This window comes from Heterocephalus glaber, unplaced genomic scaffold (genome assembly GCF_053883595.1).
Source record: "Heterocephalus glaber isolate CG9 unplaced genomic scaffold, H.glaber_assembly_v1.0 deba00001760, whole genome shotgun sequence".
NCBI classification, from domain to species: Eukaryota; Metazoa; Chordata; class Mammalia; order Rodentia; family Bathyergidae; genus Heterocephalus; species Heterocephalus glaber.
In genome coordinates, this window is record NW_028258457.1 from 2422571 (window position 1) to 2437738 (window position 15168).

General features: G+C 48.4%; 1 protein-coding gene across 5 annotated transcripts in view; it reads right to left on the reverse strand.

The window, feature by feature from the left end:
• The window catches only part of Akap8l (A-kinase anchoring protein 8 like), a 35979-nt gene that overhangs the window by 4676 nt on the left and 16135 nt on the right, over positions 1 to 15168 (reverse strand). For all 5 annotated transcript variants that reach the window (XM_013068392.3, XM_004872526.4, XM_087201744.1 and 2 more), the window contains 8 exons: positions 13926 to 14379; positions 13640 to 13736; positions 13479 to 13549; positions 13109 to 13172; positions 12165 to 12273; positions 10573 to 10714; positions 10381 to 10486; positions 10096 to 10226 (listed from right to left, as the gene is read on the reverse strand). In XM_013068392.3, the coding sequence (XP_012923846.2) occupies positions 10096 to 10226; positions 10381 to 10486; positions 10573 to 10714; positions 12165 to 12273; positions 13109 to 13172; positions 13479 to 13549; positions 13640 to 13736; positions 13926 to 14379 (1174 nt within the window). The remainder of the gene's footprint in view (positions 1 to 10095; positions 10227 to 10380; positions 10487 to 10572; positions 10715 to 12164; positions 12274 to 13108; positions 13173 to 13478; positions 13550 to 13639; positions 13737 to 13925; positions 14380 to 15168) is intronic.

Genomic DNA, 15168 nt, shown 5'->3' on the forward strand with positions numbered 1-15168 from the left:
CAGTAGCAAAGGCAATTCTGGGCAACAAAGGCAAGGCAGGGGGTGTCATGGTCCTTGAAATTATATTACAAAACTACCCTGAAAAAAAAACAGCATGGTACTGGCAAAAGAACAGACCTGAGGATCAATGGAACAGACTAGAGGATGCAGAAACAACTCTAGACATATTCAACCACCTTATCTTTGACAAAGGAACCAAACACCTTCATTGGAAGAAAGATAGCCTCTTTAATAAATGGTGCTGGAAAAACTGGCTTTCCACATGCCAAAGATTGAAACTAGACCCATATCTTTCACCACGTACTAATCTAAAATTGAAATGGATCAAAGATCTAAATATTAAAACAGAAACACTAAGGGGTCGGGGATTTAGCTCAGTGGTTCCATCACCTGCCTTGCAAGCGCAAGGTCCTGAGTTCAATCCACAGTACCAAAACAAAAACAAACCAGAAACACTAAATCTGCTGGAAGAGAGAATAGGTAGAATGCTTGAAGACATAGGAGTAGGCAAAGACTTCATGAACAAAACCCAGACCGCATGAGAAATACTACAAAGAATTAACAACTGGGACCTCATATTATTACAAAGCTTTTGCACAGCAAGAGAAACTACCAACAGAGTGAAGAGACAACCCACAGAGTGGGAAAATTTTTTTTACCAGCTACTCAGATAAAGAACTATTACCTAGAATATATAAAGAACTCAAAAAAAAGACCCCCCCCCCGAAATTTAAAGACCCAATGCAAAACTGGGCATCTGAAATAAAAAGACATTTCTAAGATGAAAAGTTAGAAATGGCAAGTAAATATATGAAAAAATGTTCAACGTCACTGGTCAGTCATGAAATGCAAATGAAAACAATGCTGAAATTCCATCTCACCTCAGAAAGAACAGCTGCTATCAAGAAGTCAACCAATAACAAATGCTGCAGGGGTTGTGGGGAAAAAGGAACCCTTCTCCACTGCTGGTGGAGTGTAGACGGGGGCAACCACTGTGGAAATCAGTGTGGAGATTCCTCAAAAAATTAGAGGTCCCACTTGACCCAGCTATTCCCCTTCCAGGTACGTCCCTGAAAGAATTAAAAGTATCATGCCACAGCAATACATGCACATTCATGTCTATAGCAGCACAGTTTGTAATAGCGAAATCTTGGAAACAGCCCAAATGCCCATCAATTGCTGAGTGGATAAAGAAGATGTGGGGGTTTTTTTATACAAAGGTGTACTACGCTGCCACAAAGAAGGATGAGCTTCAGACATTATAGCTAAATGGATGGACCTTGAGACCATACTCTTAAGTGAAATAAGTAAGACACACATGTTTAAATACCACATTGTTTCTCTGGTGTGAGAAACCAAAAGTGGAAATAAGGACTGAAATGTATAATGGATGTTGGGAAATGGGAAGAAAATGTTCAAATGGAAAGGGGAACAAGGAAGGAGGGAGGGAGCGAGGAAGGAAGGGACAAGAAAAAAGTGAAAACAGAAGGAAAAAAATGGAAACAAAGCTTCTGTGCATAGGGAGGGGAGGGGGCTTGAGGGGGGAATGGGACAAAATAAAATAAATTTATTTACTTATTTATTTATTTGGTATCGGTGACTGAACTAGGGACTTTGTGCTTACCAGGCAAAAATTCCTCTGTATGTCTTATACACTTTACACACATAGCCTCAAGATAATTTTTATTTTTTTCGTACTGGGGATTGAACTCGGGACCTTGCGCTTGCGAGGCAGGTGGCCACACCACTGAGCTAAACCCCTGGCCCTTTCTTTTTTTTTAAAAAAAAAAATAAATTTGGGCCAGGGATTTGGCTCAGTGGTGCTGCCGCCTGCCTCGCAAGCGTAAAGTCCCAAGTTCGATCCCCGTACCAAAAAAAAAAGAAGGAAAAATAAATGTACAAGAAGGGGCTGGGGATATGTAGCTCAGCAGTGCAGCACACCCTAGGCATGCACTGGAACCTGGGTTCAATTCCCAGCACCAGAATAAATAAAATTTATACACATAGGGCCGGGGATTTAGCTCAGTGGTTCCGGCACCTGCCTAGCAAGTGCAAGGACCCGAGTTCGATCCCCGGTGCCAAAAAAAAAAAAAAAAAATTTATACACATAGATATTACTTTTTAAGTGTTTGTATGTGTGTGTGTGTAAAGCAAAAAAAATGTAAAACTTCAACTTCATTCTCCCTTGTTTGACTTAAGATTTTGATTTGCACTGTATACATCAATTTGGTGAGAATGGGATTTTGCTTTGTTTTGCTATTAAAAATTACTTTTATCTAAGAACACAGTATGTTCACTTCATTCATTGGGATCTTATTTCATATTCTTTCATATCCTTTTCTTTCATTCATTCATTTAGCAGTGCTAGAGATTTAACCCAGTGAGCCCTTAGATATACCCTCAGTCTTTTTTTCTTTTTTTTCTTTTTTGAAGATGGGGTCTTTCTAAGTTGCCCAGGCTGGGTGGGCTCCAACTTTCAATCCTCCTGCCTCAGCCTCCCCAATAGCTGGGAATATAGCTGGCCACCGCTTTCCCTAGCTTGTAGTTCTTCCCATAGCTTTCTTCTTAAATCTGTATTCTTAGACACTTCATACATCATACGGTTACTATGAGATTTTTTTCCCTCATTTATGTTGCTAGCTGGTTATTACTAGTGTGGAGATAAATACAACCTTTTGTCTGTTATCTGGAATTCGAGCCCCTTACCAAATTTTATTAATTTAAAAAATAATTTGCTAGAATCATTTGGCTTCTCTCAGAATTTCATCTCATTATTTGTTCAGTTTTCCTTTTTATAACAAAAATGTTACTAGATTTTTTGTTTTATTAAACCATCCTTGCATTCCAGACACAAAGCCCAACATACTATAAAAATCTGCATCACTGCTAGGTTGATAATTTTGCCTTACTATTTCTATGTAGTTAATAAACTAATCTACATTTTAATCTTGGTATTATCTTTATCTGGTTTTTAGAATCAAGGTTAGAAAGGCTTCCTAAGAATTAACTAGAAAAGACAAACTCCTGGCATTAGTCTGAAGAGATCTGTGAACCCAACTCTCTAGTGAAACTGATAAAAACTATTAAAAACCACAACCCCTCCAAAACCCCAAAACGACAAAAAGAAACAAGCTGTATTATGTACATGTACCAACTCCCCAAGATGTCTGTAAACTGCATTGTACTACAAACATGTACTAATAAAAAAATTTTTAAATCCTAAAAAAAAAGGAAAAGACACTGTAAGAAAAGGCCCATAAGAGTGACAGTGTGTTGGAAACATGACTCACTGGCTCCCTGCCTTCCCAGCTCAGTGTGATGCAAACTCCACTCCAGACAGTGCAGCCAGAGGGCAGGCCCCCACCTCTACCCTGAACATCCTATCGGGGTGACAGTCCCTTCCAGGAAGGAGAGGATGTCAACATTCTCAACCTGTCTGCTGCTACCTGCTGCTGAGGCTGTCTGGTAAGCCGGACAGGGAAGACAGCTCTTTTCCACTCAGCCTCCATGCGTGGGGTCGAGGCTTTACCCAGGGCAAAGCTTGCTGAGAACACTGGGGCCCAGAACCCTAGCTCCTTCATAAGGTAGAGGTCCCATGCCAAGAGCGGTACACCAGGACCAGGAGGGTGTGGGTGGCTCATCCCCTATCTTCTTCCCAAAGCAGCAAGTCATTCTGAGAGAAACATTCTTCTGTCCTCATCTCCAGAGCCTTGGTGCAGATTCTACACAGGGGTAAAGCTTATCCCTAGAACAGCGAACTCTGTCTCTTCCCAAAGGAACCGACTAGGATGGTTTCAAAACAGCTGGGCACAGTGGCACACACCTGTAATCTAAGCACTTGGGAGGCTGAGGCAGGAGGATGGCCAAGTTTAAGTCTAGCCTGAGCAATTTAGCAAGATCCTATCTCAAAATAAAAAGGGCTGGAGATGTAGCTCATTGCGGAGCCCCTGGATTCCATCCCCAGTACCACAAACAAAACAAAACAGCAGCAAGCAACAGCAACAGCAGCAACAACAACAACAACAACAACAACAACAACAACAACAACGGAGGGTACAGAGTAGAAGAACTGAAAAGAGACTGAAGATCTTGTGGTGATATAAGCTAAACCATAGTACAACTTGTAGCTAAGAAGATCCTTTCTGGGTTCAGAATAAATTCCAAATAATCTCAACAACTAGTTCTGTAAAGGAGCCTGAATTTAAGTGGATTAGGTATGGGAGCAATTTATGCCCCAGGGCATTATTGAGAATTGAGCCATGGGCCAGAAAAAGACAGAGAGAGAGCCCTGCTAAACACAACCTGGATAGCTCCCAGCCATCCCAGCTCACCAATGGAGCAACTGGCCAGGCCCTGGCTTCCCCTCCCAGGCACAATACTAGAGCTTCACAAAGTGGGGAAAGAAAGACTTTAGAGACCTGGCTAAGAGACCTTGCAGAAGCACCTGGCAGTCTCCAAAGGATGCACAAGCAACACAGTGACAAGACCCTATGTGTGGGAGGGTGGGACCAGTGCCCAGAGCTGTGATAACATGTTCTCTAAGTTTCAAAAAAAAAAATCAGGAGACATGCAAAGGAGACTCTCACCCCCACACAGAAAAAACAGCACAGAACACAGCAAAGGCTTCAGCTGGACATACAGCTCAGTGGTACAGTGAACTGACTACTATGTGTCAGATTCCCAGCACTGGGGGAAAAAAAGATGTAACAAAGAGTTCAAAGTACCAATTAAAAATATGTTTAAAGAATTAAGTGTTTGAAGAAGTAAAAGGTATGATGAGACGGTCTCTTTAAATAGACATTATCGGCCTGGCAAGCTCAAGGTCCTGAGTTCGATCTCCAGTAGCAACAACAAAAAAGACATGCTCAACAAAGAAGTAATAAAAATAAAAAGGAAATCTTGGAGCTGACAGGTACAATAACAAACAAAAACCACAAGAAAGGCTTAACAGCAGATCTGAACTGAAGAATGAGTGAACCTGCAGCTAAATAGGACATTACACAATGTGAAGAGCACAGAGAAAAGAGTGAAGAAAAGTGAACAGTCTAAGAACAGTGGGACAACATTCAGTAACTCAACATATGTGTAATGGGAGCAGAAAAGAAGACAGAGAGGAAGAGGAAAAAAATAGTTAAAGAAACAATGGTTGGACTGACATGGTAAAACACACCTGTCATCTCAGCACTATAGGAGGCTGAGGCAAGAGGATCACAAGTTCCATCCCAGCTTGGCAACCTAGTGATGTAGTGAGATCCTGTCTCAAAATAAAAAATATGGAAAAGGCTAGGTTTGTTGCTCAGGGTGGAAGACCTTAACTCAATTCCCAGTACTGTTAAAAAATGAAAATAAATGGCAGAAAGCGTCCCAAAACTAATGACAACTTACATATCAAAGAAGCTCAATTCCACACAGAATAAACAGGAATTCCACAAAAATATACATCATAATAAAAACATCAAAACTTCAAGAATAGGAAAAAACTCTGAGTGAAAGCCGCAAGGAAAAAACAAATCATCACTTACAAGAGAAACCTAGTAAGGTTAAAAGTGGATTTCTAGGGGCCGGGGATTTAGCTCAGTGGTTTCACTGCCTGCTGCACAAGCGCAAGTACCCGAGTTCGATCCCGGTACCAAAAAAAAAAAAGTGGATTTCTAGGCCCGGGGATTTAGCTCAGAGGTTCTGTCTCCTGCCTTGAAAGCGCAAGGTCCCAAGTTTGATCCCCAGTCCCAAAAGAAAAAAAAGTGGATTTCTAATCAGAAACCAGAAGCTAATAGCTGGGGAAGTAGCTCAGAGGTAGAGCACCTGCCAAGCATACACAATCCCTGGGTTCAATCCCAGCATCCAAAAAATAAATAAATGAGGAGGGTAAGGGAAGGGAGGGGTAGCGGGGGGAAGTGTGCATACCTAAAATCCCATCCTCTTGGGAAGCTGAGACAGGAGGATTGCAAGTTCCAGGCAACCTGGGTAACTTAGTGGGATTCTGTCTCAAATAAAAAGGGCTAGGGATGTAGCCGAGCACTCCCTAGGTTCAATCCTCAGTAACACACACACACACACACACACACACGCGCGCGCGCACGCGTAAAACCTAAAGAAACTACCAAAGGAAGTAGTACCCAAAAATGCAGTGATAAAAATCATCAAAGAAACTAAAGTGTTACTAAAAAGTACTCAATGTAAAAGAAAGCCGAAATGGGAGAACAGAACACTCACATATCCAAAACTAATTCAATGTGAATGGATTACACAATTCAGTCAAAAGGCATAGACTGCCAGGCTGCTAAAAATCAAAATCAAACTATATGCTGAGTTAAAAGTCTCTTTCATTTCTCTTTCAAATAGTACTGGATATCAACATGAAAAAGAAAGGTTAGACCTGTACTAATACTTTATTTTTAAAAAACAAACAAAAACACAGACCTAAATAGATCAAGACCTAATTGTAAAAATTAAAACCATGAAACTCTTAAGAAAAAAACAGGGATTTGTTAATGAATTCTTCGCTTTGACACCCAAAGCACAAGCCCTAAGAGAAAAACAAACAAACAAACTGGGCACAGTGGAGCATCCCTATGATCTCAGTATTCTGGGAAGCTGAAGCAGGAAGATTCCAAGTTCAGGCCCAGCCTGGGCAACTTAGAGACCCTGTCTCAAAATTTAAAATGCCTGGAAAGTAGCTCAATGGAAAAGCTCTGGGTTCAAGGCCCAGTATCAAATAAATTCATCCATCCATCTGAAAAGCCAAACCAAAAAAAACCCCTAAATCACTTTATAAAAATTAAACTTTTCTATACCAAAGGACACATCAAGAAAGTGAGAAAAACCCAAAGTAGACAAAATAGTTGTGTATCATTCAAAGAAAGACTCATGTCTAGAATTCAGGAAAACCTCTGAGCTGGGGATTAGCTGTGTAGTAGAGCATCTTCCCTAGCATAAGCAAGGTTTTTGGTCCAATCCCCAGCAGTTGCCACAATTTTTTTCTCTAGTGATACACAAACAGCCAAGAGGCCAATGAACACAGTCACTGGTCATTGAGGAAATACCAATCAAAACATACCACTTCCCTGGGCCGGGGATTTAGCTCAGTGGTTCCGCCCCACCTGCCTGGCAAGCGCAAGGTCCCAAATTTGATCCCTAGTACCAAAAAAAGGAAAATACCACTTCCCACCCACCATGATGTCTAGATGAAAAAGTCAGGTAGTAGTAAGTGTTGGTGAGGAGTAGAGAAATCGGAACACTCACATATTGCTGGTGGGAATGGAAAATAGTGCAGCCACTTTGGGGTCTGGTAGTGCCTCAAGAAGTCAGTTACTATCTGATCCTAACAGTTCATTCCTAAGTACATAATCAAGAGAAATCAAAGAACTTGCACACCCATGTTCCTAAGAGGATTAATCACAACAGTCAGAAGGTGGAAATAACCCAAACACCTTAACAGATGAATGGATAAATTAAAGGTAGCTTTTACCTAATAATGCAGTATCATTAGGCCATACAAAGGAATGAAGTTCTGACACATACTGCAATGCAGATGGACACTGAAAACAGTATATTCACTGAACGGTCACATTCACAGAAGACCATGGATTATGTGATTCCACTAACATGAAATGTCTAGAAGAAGCAAAATAAATAGTAGACTCATAGCGGCCTAAGGCTGGGTGAGGATGGAAGGTTGGAGGTAGGGCCTTCTTTTTGAGGCGATGAAAGGATTCCATGACTGATTGTGGTTCATGGCTGCAGAACTCTGTGTACAAACTAAAAGCTATTAAACTGTACATCTTAAATGGGTGTGACTGTTAATTCTGATATGTCAACTTCACTGGGTTAAGAAATGCCTAACAAGGCCAGGGATTTAGCTCAGTGGTTCCATTGCTTGCCTTGAAAGCACAAGGTCCCAAGTTCGATCCCCGATACCAAAAAAAAAAAAAAAAGAAATGCCTAACAAATTAGTAGAGTACACTTCTGGGTGTGCCTGGGTAGGTCCTGGAGGTGTGGCCTTGTGTACTATATGAGGTCCCTGGCCCTTCCTCTCTAGCAGGGTTCCTGGCTCTGCTTCCCAAAGGGTGTGCTCTGCCACACCCTTCCACCCACCAAGAGGTTTTGGCCCAGGCACCTGGTGAGCATGTATGGAGTAGACTAAATTAAATCTCTGCTTCTATAAGTTGTGGGTGTTGGGTACTATGTCCAGCAAAGGGAAAGTGATAATAATGAATTACCAAAAAGTTAGTAAATGCAAGCTTTCCATCCACTTCTATAGTCCAGAATCTTAAAAATGTAAATTGCATTAAAACTATCTCTAAACTATCTCTAATTCCTTGTGTCTTCTAAGTATCTTTTATCATCTTCCAAACCCAGCTATGGTGGAAGTTGTTATGGCTTTATTTTCTCTCTCTTGCTCTTTCTTTACTTCTTTTATGATCAATTTTATATATTTTACTAGCTATTACTCATCTCCCCTAGACCTTACAAAAATCCTATTAATGTCATGTATTCTCTGTCCGGCACAATCTGTCTCTCCTTACCCCTATCAGCTGCCAACCCAAGAATCTGTTCTTGGTGGGATCCCTTACCTTCGTTCCTTATAGGAAAGCCAGTGGATACTTTCCTAATCTTTCCAGACTGCTCAGCGGCATCTGCCAGTCCCGATTCTGTGCCCACTCAAGCCACACCCCTCACCCCACCCCCACCCCCACCCCCACCCCCACCCCCACCTCACTGATATCACTGCCCTGAGAAAGCTCAGTTGTGATGGCATGAGAGAAGCTTGAGAGAAGCTCTCATCTTGCTTGGGTGCACAGCATCCCACAGGCCTTCTCCTCTCTTTAGCCCAGACTGGGTCCCAGCCCTCCACCTTGCCCAGTGTCTAAGAGCTGCCTCCAACCCAACATGGCACCTGTTTAACCAAAAAATAGCCACTATGGCCTCAGTGCTGGACACCAAGAACATGCTAGAAAACAAGACAGAACACACTCATTTTCTTGCCAGGCATGCTTCCTTCCCTGCACCCCAGACTACTCCTGCCCATGGTCTCAGCATCACCACCATCCACTTGGTTCCAAATCTGAAAAGCTACCCCAGTTCCTGGTCACTCACCTCCTGTTCCCTTCCTTACACAGCCGCCTCCTCTCCATTCTCAAGGTGGAGGCTCTGCTATTCTGAGACTGCAGCAGCCATCAGTGGCCCCCACCTCTCTCCACAGCAGATGGCAAAGGCTCTAGGTCAATGGCAACTCTAATCCTGCTCGCTTGATGACTGTCGCTTACAGGAACAAGCCTGGAGCCCTCGGTATGGCCCTCACCAACCAACATCTAAAGTCCAACCCCTCCTCCACCAACACCTGCATCGCCTACCTCTGTTTTCTTTTTTTTTTTCAAATTTACTTTTTCTTTTTTTGGAGACAAGATCTTGCTATGTAGACCAGGGGCTGGCCTCGAACTCACTGCAATCCTCCGGCCTCAGCCTCACAGTTCTGGAATTACAGGCATGCACCACCATACCTGGCCCTATTTTTTGTTGTTTTTGGGGGGCGGGGGGTTTGGTACTGGGGATCGAACTTGGATCCTCAAACTTGCAAGGCAGGCGGCAGAAGCACTGAGCTAAATCCCCAGCCCAATTTTTCTTACTCTTTTTTTTTTTGGTACTGGGGATCGAACTCGGGACCTTGCGAATGCGAAGCAGGCAGTGGAACCACCGAGCTAAACCCCCGGCCCTATTTTTGGTTTTTTGAGACAGGGTCTCGCTATGTAATTCAGGCTGGCCTTACTATATAGCCCAAGTGATTTTCCTGCCTCAGCCTCCTGAGTGCTGGGATTACAGGTGTATGCCATCATGCCCAGCTTTTTAGTCTACTTCTGTTTTCTGAAACTCATCTGTCCACTGGCTCCTGCACACATGGAAGTCCCCCTATCCTGTGGCACATGCTCCTGGAGGTCCAGCTCAATGTCACTTTCTCCCAGGCCCCTCTCTGTGGCCATCCTGACTGCACTGGGCTGGGAAGACTCACATCACTGCCCCTCCTGCTCCTGCAGTGTCTCCTGGGCAGCCAAAGGTGACAACTGCAGGACCTCCCCATGGGTCCTGGTAGCCACTCACCCTGCGATTCCGGTTGTGATCCATAGTCTTGAGGTGCTTCTGGATAATCCCAAACTGCATAGGAATGAAGAGGTCACAGGCTGCACAGTGGGCCGCCTCCACCTTCTTCACAAAATGCTCCATGGCAATTTCTGTGGATGGGGGAAGAAGGAGTCACCATGGTCCCAGATGCCTAAGACATACCCAGAGGTTAGGAAAAAAACGAGAGCAGCTCCTGAATGTGCCCTGAGGAGTGGAGGGCAGGCTGAGGCCCTGCCTGGGGGGAGATGGGGTGGAAGCCCTCACCTTGGGTCAGATCCTGGTCTCTGTAGATCTGCTGTATCAGACCATCAAGATCCTCCACGGTTTTCCGGAGTTCCTCTGTCTTCTTGGTCTTGTTGGTGACATAATCCTGCCCGAGACATGGAGGCTCATGTGGGCTGCACCGTGTCCCCAAGGGCCTCAACCCAGAACAGCCATGCCACTCTTGAGGCTCACCTGCAGGAAGTCAGCCGTCTGCTTTGGAAGCTTGGTGCCTACATACTTAAAGTGTTCCTTATGGAACTTGCTGTCAAGGTGGCTGGCCATCTCATCCTCATAGAAGGTCCGGTATTTACACAGAGAACACACAAACTGGATCCTGCCACAGGAGAGAAACAGGCAGCTAAGGCTGCCAGGGTCCTGGAAAGTGGTGCTGCCGCCTCACCCAACCCAGCTGCAGGCCCTAAAACAGGCCTTGCTCCCAGGCCTCTGAAGTATAGTCCCAGCAGAGGGCAGGCTGGGACCAGGAGGGCTGGGAGCAGAAGGGGACAGAAAGTCTGCAGGCTGTGGTTGCTGCAACGAAGGGGACAGGGGAGGAGCTCTTCCTTCCCAGACTGGAGGCCGAAGCCTGAGGCAGCAGCTGCTGCAACAGGCAAGGAGTCGCTGGAAGGTTGCCGGTGGGCCTCTCTACCAAGGCTGGGCAGGAGCATGTGTACTTGGCCCAGCTGGGGACCGGAAGGAAGGATGCCCTGGCGTGAGCCAGGTGGCCCTGAGGCGCAGAGTGGAGTACGCAGTCCCGAGGCAGGGCCCAAAAAGGTGCTGCATCTTCCTTCTGGGGCCTGGGGGATTCAAAGCCCCAGCCCATCCTCTGCTCAGAATGCTTGGGGGTGGTGTCGGGAGGGATGGGTGGCAAGCAGGCCTGGGCACCTGCTGCCTCATCTTCCTCTTCCGAGAAGAGACCAGTCTGAGCTGGAAGGAGGGCGCCCACCTGGCCTGCCAGAGGGCAGCCTGGAGTCACCGGGCGAGGTGCTCTGTCTGGGCCTGGCGTCCACAGTAGAAGCCTGGGGTCTGGGGCCTGGGCTGGAGCAGGCCGCCGTGGCAAGGGGCGGAGGAGGCCAGCCGCCACCGAGGCCTTGGGGCAGGTCCCTACCTCTGCCGGACGTCCTTATCTGGGCCACGGGGTCAGCTTTGTCTGGAGAGCCCAGGGGCCGGGCGCCGGCGAGGCTGAGGAAGGTCCAGCAAGAGCAAGAGTCTGAGGCGGAGGAGGAGGCAAGCGCCAGTGCGGGAGCCCTGAGGGCAGACAGACCCGACCAAGGGGCGTGAAGGGCTCAGCCGCAGAGAGGCCTGGCCTGACACGGCCGGCGGGCAGGGCAGAGGGCAGGCCCGAGGCTGCCACAGCCCACAGGTGCTGCCATCTCTCCTGGGCAAGGCGGTGGCCTCTTGGCAGCTAGCTGGGGTGGCACAGGCGCCTTGGACCTTGAGTCTCTGATGAGCTGGCCCCCTCCCTCAGGGGCATCGGGCCCCCAGTGCACCTTGCTCGGAGCTTGTGCACCGAGTGATCTAGCGACGGAGCTTCTGGGCAACAGTGCCGAGCAGTGTCAAGTCTCAGGCCACAGATGCCAGCGGTCGCCAGGCGGCCACAGAGGGGGAGGGGACGAATCAGGCCTTGGGAGCTGGGCCTGGCGGGAAGCAGGGTCCATGCACAGCTGAGCAGGTGGTGGCTCCCGAGGGAGGCCAGAGGGCGGCGAGATGGCAGAGCTATGGCCCTGCTCTCCTGGCGGCAGCCCCAGAGTGAGGCAGAGACACAGGGATGGAGGGAAGCTGGTTACCTTTCCACCATGCGGTCTCGCTGCCGCTTTTTCTGCTTATCTTGGCTCTTCTTGTTTGCCAGCAATTTGCCTTTGGCCTGGCTGCTGTCATCCTGGATGGTCAGGGCCCCTGTGGGAAGAGAGAAGCAAGTCAGCCAATTGGCTCTGCCAGGATAGGGCAGGCCCTGTGGCCTCTGGCTGCATCACCCGCTGTGCACTCCAGAGAGTCCATCTGAGAGCAGCTGTCCGCTTGAGGCCTCTGGCCATGAGCAGGGCTGGGTGCCCTGGGCTGGGCATTAAGTGGGTTTGTCCTAGGCTCCAGGAGTGGGGGTACACCCATTAACCCCTCTGCTCTCCAGAACACCTTCACTGTCTGTAGAGTGGGCCATGGGGAGGCTGCAAGGTGAAGAGAGGCTGTGTCGTTAGGGGACAGACACTGGCACGTGTTGAGAGGGGCCAGGTGGCAGGATGCAGGGAGGCTGCTCACATGGCCCTGCCCACCCCCAACCGGGCACCGCGGTAACAGTGGGCTGAGGCTGGATTTACTGTTAGATACCTGCTGGCGCTCATCACTCAGGTGGGGGGACACGGACTCCCAACAGGGGCTGGAGAGGCGCTAAGGGAGAGGACACGCAAACCAGAGCCGTAAAAACTGCACCAAGGGTCCCAGCTCAGACACCAGCCACTGAGGACTCGGAACTGCATGTTACCAAGGGACCAAGGGCAGGGGGTTTGCCTGAGTTCCCCCACACTTTTCCTTGCTGCCTCCACCTGAAGGCAAAACCAACGTGCTAGGCAGGAGTGATCGCCATCCATGGCCTCCGCCAGGGAAGCACAGGGCCAGGGTGGGAAGGGGCGGGGGAGGAAGAGCCCCTGTCCACTTATACCCGCCTCACGAGCTGGATCCCTCCCACTTGAGGACCTGAAAGAGCCACCTGGCACTAAGGGCCCCCCAGAAGACTCACCCTTCTCTGAATCTTCCTTGCCTTCTTCTCTCCCATCCTCCTTTCCCTCCTCGTCCTCTCCTTCCTAACACACAATTTTAAAAGGCATGCAGTTATTTATAATGGTTCTAAATGACAAGGGCTAGGACCAGGGGCCTCCCATCCTCTCACCCACTCGTGCCCAGGGGGTTTGTCCCACTATTTTCCCACAAAGAAACCACGCTGCTGGTTAGCTTTTTACCAGATCACACTGATGCCCTACTGCTAGCCACCCATGCACACAAGACACAACACTGCCTGTGACTCCTGTGGTGAGCCCTGCTCTTCATCCCAGGTGGGTCTTCACAGGCCCCACTTGCAGAGAACAAAATCCAGGCTAGGGGCCACTTACTGCTCTGGAGCCCTTCTCCATAGCCTCAGTGCATTCAGTGCCATCTGCAGCTTCCCCCTCTGTGCCATCATCTGAAAGGGGAAGGTCATAAGCTCAGCTCAGGAACCCACTAGGGCAGAGGGTAAAGGGGCAGGAGGCAGGGCCCAGGCCACCCAGCTCACCATTGTCTGAATCACTATTGTCTGAGCAGTCCGTCCTGGTAGCTTTGCTGTCTGGCTCATCAGGACTGCCACTCTGTTTCCTCTTTTTCTTTTTGGTCTGGGTCAGAAAGAGGGAACCAGGACCAGGGATTTAGCTCAGTGGTTCTGCCGCCTGCCTCGCAAGTGCAAGGTCCTGAGTTTGATCCCCAGTACCAAAAAAAAGAAAGAAAAAAAGGAAGAGGCAACCAGGTAATAGGGGTGGTTCCACCCCAGCTGGGTGCCTGGGGAGGCAGGCCGCCCCACTCACCCGGAAGTCAGCTGTGGTCCAAGTCTTCCAGGTCCTCCTCATCTGCTTCATGCCATTGCCAAATCCAAAGCCAAAGCGGGAGCTGCCTGGGAAGGCGGCCCCGCCACGCATGCCCTGGAACATGCCGTACTCAGGGATGATGTTCTGGGAGAAGAGGGAAGGCAGCCGGGAGGCACCAGGCATGCACTGGCCCCGGGCCCCCATGGGGTCTTCCCACATGCGCCCATAGCCCGAGGCCATCGGCCGGCCACTCTGGGCATCCCGGGCCCAGCCCTGAGCCCTGGGACCAAAGGTGTCGCCTCCACGCATGCGGAACTGGTCACGGTAGGCATCGTATTGGCCCTCATAGGCCATTTCCATTTCAGGATCAAGCTCGCCGTAGTCATAGCCCGACCGGTACAGGTCACGCTCACTCAGGACGGCCCTCGAGTCACAGGCCTCGTAGGAGTCATATCTGCAGGAACATGTGGGAAGCATCAGGCAGAGCCCCTCAGAGTCCAGGCAGCCTTTGGCCAAGCAGGCTGCTCCTGCTTTCCTCTTAGCCTTCCAGCCTTGAGACAGGAAGCACAAACCAACACCCGCCCTGCCCTGTCAGGGAGGATCAAAGTTCAGAAATGGCAGTAAAAAGGTTCTGGCTTCTCAGGAGCAGAGTTCTAGAAACAGGAAGGGCCTCTCGGTTGAACTTCCCACTGCCCACACCTGAACACAGGTATAGACTGACATCTGGTGGGGAGGCTCTAACCCAGTGAGTCTCTGGATCTTTATAAGGGCAGGAAGGCTACTTGCAGATCCTTGGGAACTGTGCACCTTCTGTGGTAACCGAAACACCCACATCTGCCCCTTGGTGCCAGAACCGAGCACCCCAGCACAGTGAACACTTCTCTATTGAGCCAGATGACACCTATGACAAACACTGCACTGGTCTCATCCCTCAATGCTGGGGGAAACCACTAAACCCTCACCATCCAACAGAAGAGAGACAAAAGGAGGAGCATTTCTTGGGAGACCTTGTGAGCCTGCTAAGGAGCCAAAAAAAGAACTCCAACCCTACAAAGCAGCTGAGGAGGCCAGGCTGTGTGTGCGTGAGAAAGCTAAGAGTTTAACTGTGGCTTCAGCCTACACCTGCAAGGCCCACACCCTGTGTGTCTCAAAGGGCAAAGGTCCCTCCTTGCACTCTCCTCTCCAAAATGGGGTACAAGCATCCCTGGACCAGCACCAAGTCAGTCAACGACAGTGCCCACAG